At 34.8% G+C, this 10,135-nt stretch overlaps 2 protein-coding genes across 2 annotated transcripts; one reads left to right on the plus strand and one right to left on the minus strand.

Moving 5' to 3' along the window:
* The first annotated feature begins 397 nt into the window (after positions 1-397).
* LOC107639742 (RING/U-box superfamily protein) lies at positions 398-5,108 on the plus strand. Its single transcript, XM_016343329.3, has 8 exons — positions 398-1,414; positions 1,704-1,780; positions 1,893-2,061; positions 2,561-2,649; positions 2,879-3,043; positions 3,733-3,810; positions 3,994-4,097; positions 4,622-5,108. The coding sequence occupies exons 1-8, from the start codon at positions 763-765 to the stop codon at positions 4,725-4,727; spliced, it is 1,440 nt and encodes a 479-aa protein (XP_016198815.2). The 5' UTR covers positions 398-762; the 3' UTR covers positions 4,728-5,108.
* Positions 5,109-6,056: 948 nt separating this feature from the next.
* LOC107639743 (uncharacterized) lies at positions 6,057-9,398 on the minus strand. Its single transcript, XM_021121624.2, has 6 exons — positions 9,001-9,398; positions 8,696-8,869; positions 8,146-8,271; positions 7,700-7,804; positions 7,131-7,304; positions 6,057-6,690 (listed from the first exon to the last, which is right to left on the minus strand). The coding sequence occupies exons 1-6, from the start codon at positions 9,196-9,198 to the stop codon at positions 6,325-6,327; spliced, it is 1,143 nt and encodes a 380-aa protein (XP_020977283.1). The 5' UTR covers positions 9,199-9,398; the 3' UTR covers positions 6,057-6,324.
* Positions 9,399-10,135: the final 737 nt, after the last annotated feature.

Below are 10,135 nucleotides of genomic sequence, written 5' to 3' on the forward strand. Positions count from 1 at the left end.
TTAATTAACTTGTTTATTGATTCAGTTTTTTATTTATTAAATAATAATAATTGAATTCGATAAGATTTTACGTGAACTTACTAAAAGTAATAATAAATAACAAATTTTTTGAATTATATATAATAAAATTTTTTAAAAGAATTGGACACCAATTCTTCTAAATAGATAAAATGCAAATTATTAAACTTGTATTTTATATTTTTATCTAAAGAATGGCAATTGGACTTAATGATGAAAGAGGCAAAAACAAAAAACAAAAATAAATCTGAAAATAGAGTGGTGGTAGTGGGTGTTAACTGTTAAAGGCAGGAAAATGAGGAAAGAAAAACAAGTCTAGTATCTCAAAATAAGGAGTGTTTCTCTTCTTTCTATATATCTATTTATTTATTTATTAATTATTAATTTCATTTTAATTTATTTATATCATCGTCCTTCTTTGTCCTCTTCTTCTAGCTAGCTACCCCAATTTCTCTCTCTCTCTTCCTCTTTCTCTGTCTCAGAGAGAAAGGAAAAGAAAGAAAGGAAGCAGAACCAATTCCTAAATCCAAATTTTCATTACTCAATTCTCTTTAACACTTTAACCTAATCCCATATTTTTTAATTTTTTATTTGTTCCCATTTCATCTATCAATCCAAACCCTAACCCCTCTTTTCCTTCGTTCCCTCCCAATCCCAATTCAAAAGCTTTTCTTTTTCTTATTTCTGGGTGGTTTTTGTTGATGATTTCTTGTTAGGGTTAGGGAAATTGGGGGAAAACCGCGCATGGAATCGAACACAGACATGTTCAGGGTACCTTCTGCAGGAGGAGGAGGAGGAGGAACGGGACCATCGCCTTCGTCTTCGTCTTCGTCTTCCTCTTTGGTTTCTTCGTCGTCTTCGTCATTGTCGTCTTCTAATTCTAGAAGGTTCGGAACTATTTCTCCCTCTAACATCATTAACGCACCGCTGTCGCTATTATTGGAATATTCAGGGATTCTTCGCAACAATAACAACACCACCACCACCAGGTCGAATTTCAATAACCACGAACCTAACCCTAACCCTAATTCCGAGCCTTCCGTAAATGACGGCGAGTTATCGATCAGGATCATTAGTCCTTCCGAACACGATAATCACGATAATCATCGTCACAGGGAGGAGCAACCTTCGTCTTCTGGTGGGGGTGGTTTGGTTGTGGGGCTTCCTCACGATGAGGGTGGGTCCGTTATGCCCAATTCGAGCACCGGAGACACCGGGATTGGGAACGGGAATGGGATTGGAAACGGCGACGCGGGGACCGGCGGTGAGGGGGGCGGCAATGGGAGGGATTCTTCTTACCAGAGGTATGATATTCAGCATGCTGCAAGGTGGGTGGAGCAGGTTCTTCCGTTCTCTTTGCTCCTCTTGGTGGTCTTCATCCGCCAGCATTTACAAGGTGTCTTCTTCAATTTCCTAAGTTTTTTTATCGTATTATCATCTATGGGATTGAAACAGATTAGTTAGTGCTTCTTTGTATTAGTTAAAAGCTTCCTGAGACAGTCTTCAGAAAGACAGAAACAAAATGAATTTTTGCTTAGCAAACATGGTCTTTTTTTTTGGGGTTAATTTTCACATTTGGGAGATAGGAATTTTAGCTCTTTTGTTAATCATCCTAGATTGAGTAGGAGCTAATTAATTGTTTTCTCAAGTTTGGGAATTGTTGTGAACCTCTTAAGTCATTGCAGGGTTTTTTGTTACAATTTGGATTGCGGCTGTCCTTTTCAAGTCGAATGACATTCTAAGAAAACAAACAGCTCTGAAGGTGATGTGTTGTTTTTACGGCTACTCTGTTATTTGCTGAAAATTAATCCCTTGTTGCTGGTGTGAAGATTTTCTGTTTGTTTGTTGAGTATGGCTACTTTTGGTGGCTGCAGGGAGAGAGGAAAATACCTATTCTCATTGGGATTTCTGTTGCATTTTCACTTCATGTGATTAGCATCTATTGGTGGTATCAGAATGATGATCTGATGTATCCGCTGGTCATGCTTCCTCCGAGAGAGATACCGCCTTTCTGGCATGCAATTTTCATCATCATGGTTAATGGTGTGTTTTTCCCTCACTTTTGACTTGCTAGGTGTTTAACTTTTAGTTGTTTTCTGTTTTCGGTTTTCGGTGTTTTTTTTGTTTTTTTTTTGTTTTTTTGGGGGGGGGGGGGTATGATTGCATTTTGTTCCGGAAAATGTTTATAGCCATTATTTTTGTCTCAACTTGCACTTTGACAAGCAGCTGAGTGTGTTCAAGGGTCAAAAAGAGTTTAAATTCCATTCTCATCGGCTTTTGGTTTATGCATTCAGATTTTTGTACTTTTTTAGTTTGTTGTAACTGACATGTGCCATCATGATTCATCAATCCTTGCATTGTTTCTCATTCATCTGTGTCTGTTGTCAAACTAATAATTTTTCCGACAATTAGCCTGTTAGCATGAAGGCCTTTGTGTTGTGGAAACTCTTATTATGGATCTTGGAATTATTTTCTTTGGTTGAAACTCACTTGCACGGTATAATCTCATTTCCTTGCATTTAATTGTGTTCCACAATTTCAGACACTTTGGTCCGCCAGGCTGCAATGGTATTCAAGTGTATATTGTTGATCTATTACAAGAACAGCAGAGGCCGAAATTATCGTAGGCAGGTGAGGTCATAAAATATGAAGCACTATGAACATATGTTAAGTTCTAAAGAGTTTTTACCTTTTGGAAATAGCAATTGAGGGTAACTGGAATATTTTAAGATGGGTTATTTTTCAGGGTCTTAATAAGTTGTATAGCAACTTCATGCCTCTGCTACAGAATTTTGGTTTCAGAATCTTAACTACTTTCAGATATCATTACATTCTGATTCTACTATCATTTGTTTGTCAGGGGCAAATGCTGACTCTAGTTGAGTACCTTCTTTTGCTATACCGTGCCTTGCTGCCGACACCGGTTTGGTATCGTTTCTTTCTAAACAAAGAATATGGAAGCCTTTTTTCATCATTGATGACAGGACTGTATCTAACATTTAAGCTCACATCCGTGGTTGAAAAGGTGTGTTTATCTTTTAAAACCAATGGAGATTATATTTTGTTACATTGTAGTTTGTGGATGGTGATCTAAAGTCGGCCCTTTATTTTATCTGGCCATCCTGTGACTTCAATTCTTTTTGAATGGTATATGCATAATTATGTGTTTTTATTTAAACCTTCATCATGTTAACCTTTTTTTTTTTTTGGGTTTTTTTACTTCATCAAAGTAGGCAGGCAGGTTTACCACTAGTTTTGTTATTTAGCTTCCCAACAGATGTGGAAGAAATCAAGCCATGAAGCTTAAGAATAAGCTTTAGTTGTTGATACAAGCTCTTTTGTGGAAGCTAAAAGTTTGATCTCTTGAAAAGAGAATGGAAATAACTTCCCTTTTTTGCCTTTTTTTTGTTTGGTGTTTGGGGGGGGGGGTCTAAGATGTTCAACTTTAAAATGTTTTCCCTATAGGTAAAAATAAGTAGTTTTCAGTGCATTTTTCTAAGAAATCAAGTAGTGTGGCTGGAATAGTTTTTTCATTTATGTAGTCTGTTGCTTAAAATATTTGTCATGGTGTACTGTAGCATAGCATCTTCCATGATAAGTATGTCATTTACCTGGGATTGTATAGGAACTCGTTAGTTTATTGTTTTAAACTATTTGTGGATTACTTCGTCCCTGGTGGTGGTTTTCTTAAACCCTGTGTCTGTTGGTTGTCAGGTGCAAGCCTTCTTTGCTGCAGTGAAGGCATTGTCACGGAAAGAAGTTCATTATGGTTCTTATGCAACATCAGAGCAGGTACTGTGGGCTCCATAATTTTGGTGGTGCTGAATGAATAACCGAAGTCTGTTGTTAAGAACTTTATAGCCTCCTATAAGTTGTTCTTACCATACTTCACTATCTGTTAATAATTATTTTGTAGCCTCTTCCTTTCTTGTATGCTAGTTTTTCATGCAAGTTAAGGGGTTTATCTGCTGGCAGGTGATTGCGGCTGGTGATCTTTGTGCTATTTGTCAAGAGAAGATGCATGCTCCAATATTACTTCGTTGTAAACACATCTTCTGTGAAGATTGTGTATCAGAGTGGTGAGACTTGCTTTGTTGTTATATATACTGGTCTGCCTAGTAATCTGAAATTATTTTATTTATTTTGAATTGGCACTTGGTTACCTGTATGTATGAGTTTTTTTATTTTCAAATGTAGCAATAGTTTGCTTCATCTTTATGGATTTTAACTTAGAAGTTTCATGTTATGCTTTTTAATTTTTAGCATGGAGTTATCTGGTCCTAGATTTGGCTTTTCTAGAGTATACCCGGCTCTTTAGGTAGTAGAATGCGCAATAATAGCCGTTGATGAGAAAATTGCAGATATATTTATCTATCATACAGGATTCTATGTTTCAAATTTTTAAATTATTTTATTTTCAAAAGTAGCCGTCCACTCCTAATGGGATAAGGCTTTGTTGTTGTTTGTTATTTTCAAATCAGTGGCTATGATTGTTGAATGTGAATGGTAGAGAAGCCAAATTCACTGATCTTGCAGTGCTTCAATCTCTCTTGCTATTTTCATTTTTATTCCTTTCTATTTTCTTGCTCTCTTATTTTACCAGGTTTGAGAGGGAAAGGACCTGCCCATTGTGCAGGGCTTTGGTAAAACCAGCAGACTTGAGGTCATTTGGTGATGGTTCTACTAGTTTATTCTTCCAGTTATTCTAAGATATTATAAATACAAGCCAGGATGTTTTTCTGCTATGAAGCTTTTTACATTTTTGAAAGAAGCAACCTTGATATATATACACCAACAACACATGTAAAATTTCGCTGGAGGCATTCGTGGTTACACTTTGAGAACGTCGAATGCGGATGAGTCGCATTGAACTGGTCGCATCATGTTCATATAATGTACTAGTAAGAGGTTAAGTGTATCTTCTAATGACCCTGTAAGCTAGAGGAAGTTCATTGTAAGTCTTTGACTCTTCATTAAGAAATGAAGGTCTATTTCTGCAGTTTCTGCCATATATAGTGTAAAAGTGACAAATATTTCCGAATGTGGTTTATGAAACACACCCGCAAGGAGTGTTGCTTCACTTCACACAATCTTTGTGTAGTTTTATGTTTTTGTTTTATTGCATTTGATCTGATAGTTTCCTTTTCTATATATTATGATAACTTAGTAGGAGGTAGTTTTAATTAAGAACTATGTGAAGATGCTTTTAATTATGGGTTATTCTGAATTTATTAGATGAACATTTTGTTTCTCTTTGACTAAGGATAATCAACATCATTTCACTTGTGATATTGCTTTAATTTGTTATAGATTAGTTATAAATAACTAAAGTTATGATCAAACAATATACAGTGGTTTCATAATCCTGGTTGTCACTTGAAATAGGTATGTAGCTCAAAAAATGGTCTAACTATGAAATAGGTTCTCCATCTCACTAGACCAAAATAAATACTGATGACAGTAAAGATTAATTTTCAGAGAATGGTCAAAAAGGAACATTCAGTCACTATTACTTAAATACTTCATACGAGGCATGAGCTGAGTTAATTCTAGGTGTCTTTCTAAAGTACTGATGATTGTTGAAAAGTATATAAAGGACATGAAATGAGATCATTTGCGTAAATGCCTATATGGTATCGTTATATGAAACAATTACAAGTATATATGAACTTGTGTTAGCTACTTGTACTGGTTAATATTATTTTACTAGTAGAGAATTTTAATTACTTCATAGATGAGGCAGTAAGATGAAGTCATTTCAAAGCTTGATTGTGCATCTTCTGATGCAAAAGAAAGGAATGAATTGATTTGGACTTGCTACTGATACTTTGTAACATTCTGATTCTGAGGCCACTGTACCATATAATATAGGATTTTTGTTCAAAAAATTCACCATCCAAAATCTCTGGCTGGTTTTGTTGTTATTTAACTTATTAATCTTCTTATGATAATTTGACTTCTATTAATGCATTGAATCTGAATACCAATACTTCCCTAATATAAAGATGAGAAAAAAGTGCAATTTGAATTACAAGAAGTTACAAAAAGAAAGAAAAAAGAATAACTTTGTATAGATCAATATCAGCCAATACAATAAAAAACCATGAACATAAGTCAGACAAAAATAAATAAATAAATAAATAAATGTGTAGTTTCTTGAAATATCACCCAGCCTCTTCCTCAGTGGTAAAAAATAGAAACAAATTAATAAATGCTACAAAAAAGAAAAACATGCATTTTCCTTGCTTCTAAACAAGAAGAACCCCATCTAAACTAAATGCTATTGTTTGAAGGAGAACAGATATATCACTTTGGAGAAGCTGAGACACTGGGAAGAGGAGCCTCATTTTCTGATGCACTCTTACTATCTTTCTCTATCACAGTTAACATCTCGTTTGGGAGAATAGGTGAACTTTCTGAGTTCCGAATAACCACTCGAAGAGGTGATTCTGATGGTGATGGGTTGAAAGACGTTATCCGGGACACCCCACTCGAGCTGTCATAAACCTCTGGGACTTCGGCGATGCCATCATCCAGGTACACTACATCCTGCATTGTCAGCTGATGGTACTCCACAATCTCCCTTAGGAAACGGTTTTCCCTAGCATATACCTCATTCTCGCCTGCCAAGCGAGTCTTCTCGGCAAGAAGCGTCTCCAGTTGAAACCGAATCTGTACAAGTTACAAAAATATAGCCATATAGGAGTTTCATATTTAAATGATCATATTCTTGTTAAAAACACAATGAGTTCTTGGGATATATGCCTAACACAGGGTAGTTAGTATATATGCATATAATAAACAATTCCATAGTGTGCTTGAAGCAAAAGAAAGCTCTTGCCTTCAACCACAAAATGCGTACCACTTTAACTATTTTTCAATGCTGTATATGATAGGCAAACATGCAATGGTGTAAAAGCTAGAAGGGATGAAAAAAATAATCTCCAGCAAAAATGAGGTTATAAACTTATGAGACTCAGACATATAACTCATGTTTAGATAAAACAACACATGAAATTGGAAGATGCTTTCAAATTTTGTTATGCCTGTATGAGTGCTTCATAGGTGTTGTCATATCAAATTTGAAATAGGGAACAACAAATAACCAATACCATATCATCATCTTCACGGTTCTGTCCCTTAGTGGTAGTGGTATCGCGGTCGCGGAGCATTTTATTTTCTTCTTCTAGTTGAGAACACCTGGCTTTCGCAAAAGCCAAATCTGCTTTAACAGTTTTTAGCTCGCGAAGAAGTAGTTTTGCTTTGGCAGCCGTTGCCATTGCCACCTGCAAGTCGCAACCAAAGCAAAGTGAAATTATGCTTGTTCAGTTACTTAAGACCACAAACATTTTATTCAACTAAACTGTCATTACAAACTCAATTTTCTTTTCAGAAATGCTATCAGAAGCGGCTGATAATTCAAAGGAGTAAAAGGTTGAAAACTACTCATCAATCCAATGGTTAAAAAACATTATGATGTTCTGCCATAAACTTCTGACAATGAAATTCTGGTTTAGTATTTTTCTTATGATTTTATAATGGTTGAATGTGTCATTACTGATCTGCATAGAACCATCTTATTCAAACTAAAAAAATCTATTAACATCTCTGATATAACTTATACAGTCTGTGCCTTCACTTAGTGAGGCAACAACACACGATTACATAGTTGGCACCTTACTTCTCGAGATGCCTTGAGTTGTGATTCATTGTCCTCGTGACTTCCTTTAAGCCGGATTTGAGTCTTCAGTTCTGCTGTCTTGCTCTCCACGATCATTCGGCCTTCCTGAAGAAATTTGAGAAGCAGCAATGAGATGAAGAATGTGATAATGGTTATGTTGTTTCAATACTTGAAATGATACAATTCCCATACACCAGATAATGAAGAATCAAATTAGTAGTTAACTATGTGTCTCAACTAGTTCACAATTCTGTTTTTTTCTGAAAGCAAGATGTTACTACATTGTTACCCTATAATAAAACATCATTAATAGACATAGATCAGGTTTGATGTTTCAAGCGTGGAAGAAACATTTGCCAACTAATTCAAACAAAGCCATGTAACTTGTTATGAACTGTGGACATAAACCAATTCCAAGGTGGAAACATATAAGACGGAGAATTTACCTCAAAAGCCTTCTCAAAGGTGTCACCTAAGTGATTAAGGGAACTAGTGATTGCCTCCAATCCCTTCCTAATTGTAGGGTTGTCCCCTAAATTATGAGATTCATGTTGTTGATATGACGGCTTCGACTGTGAAGGGAAGTCCCAATCATGGCAAACAAAAGAAAACACAATTGATTCCAATTCAACTAGACATAGATTTAGAGTCTCAGTTCTATGGTTCATGTGATTTACATTGAGTTTAGGAATCATACCATAAACATAACACATCCATTGGTTTAATAATACAAATACAAGATATAGATACAATACAATACCATTTAGAGGGAAATGTTTTTCCATTTCAGTATTAATATGAATTATTGCCAACACAACAAGTTATACTAAAGATCCTGAAAAATTAGTATGAAAAGTAATAACATAATTGGAAGCATGTAATTAATATCAGAACAGATACAATGACTAATTTTAAGTATTCGAAAATCATAGGATGGTAGGATGGATTCAAGAAGAATCAACATTTTTGCCTCACATTTGAACCAACATTAATCACCTGAGATTCTGGAGCACCTGTATTACTGAATGGGTATGATCTGAATTTTTGTGGCATAGTGGCATGTGATGATGAATACGGATATGGAACAGTGTTAATATCATCATCAATAATTGATTTGGCTCTCTGAGCCAAGACACCCCAGAAGCCAGTCTTTGAGTCACCATCATCATTCTGCATGCATGCAAATTCACCCATTCATTCGTTCATTGAGACAAATCATCAAACACATGGTATCATTTCCAATAAGATAGACTCATCAATAAGAAAAATGAAAAGATTTCTTGATAGGGAAGGAAAAAGACCTTGGATTTGTGATGATCAGAGGCAGGGTCGAAGGCGTGGCCGCCAGAGGCGGAGGCCTTGGCTTGAGCAACAACGGATGACGACGACGATGAAAAATCACTCTTGATTTCATTGTTTTCAGGTAATGATGATTGAGATTGAGGAATCTCATCCTCAAAGGTTGAAGACTTTGGACCCTGCCTTCTTCTGTAAGCCATGTTCTGTTATAAGAGAAAGGAGAAAAAGAAAAGAAAAGAAAAGAAAGATCACAGGTTCACAAGAAGAAAGAAATGAGGGGAAGGAAAAGAAGCCTAAGCAAAGTTTTTGATTCAGATTCAATCAACAACCTCTTCTCCTTTTTTGAGGGGTCATGAAATAGAAATACCAACCAAAATATGAAACATTATGTCATGCTGCTATGTCATATACAAATTAATTAATTTTTAAACCCATAATCTAAATATCTAAATATAAGTAATAATTGTTAAAAAAAAGGAACGTAGGATAACTGTAACTGGAAGTACTAACATCACATTGGTTTGAAACTTTGAATAATCCTCGTTCTATTTTTAGCGGTCTGAATTTCGAGTTATGTTAGTGCTGATTGCTGAAGAGTGTCTAGTCATATATAGAATATCATTGCATTCTTTTCGGCACTAATCTATAATGTATAGCTAAAGTTTAGACAAAAATAAATGTTTGGAGTGTTTAGTTTATTATTCTGTTTAAGTAAATATTGAGATGTTCAAATTTTGTCTTATACATATAGTAATTTATTGATTGATGATAAACTTTTAAATAAAATTTCGATCCATGATGAATTAGTTTTTATTCTACCAGACTAAAAAAATATTGTGGAAGACTAAAAAACTTAAATAAAAATAAGTTTTTGAAATGCACAAAAAATATATTCTAAAATTATTTTAGAATTACATTAGTATTTTTTAAGTTTTATAGTGAATGGAAATAATGTAATAAATTAATTATTTATAGCTTAATTCAAATATAATATTTTATGAGGAGTGTTAGGGTCAGCAAAATTTGTGATGTTTAGCCATCAATTAGTCATCATCAATATTTTTAATGATGTGAGATGACATCTAATGATATAGGATTAATCATTTTCTTTTTTATGGTTAAGTGTTGGTCAGATTT

Source organism: Arachis ipaensis, chromosome B4, assembly GCF_059453495.1.
Source record: "Arachis ipaensis isolate K30076 ecotype BB chromosome B4, ASM5945349v1, whole genome shotgun sequence".
Classification (NCBI taxonomy): Eukaryota; Viridiplantae; Streptophyta; class Magnoliopsida; order Fabales; family Fabaceae; genus Arachis; species Arachis ipaensis.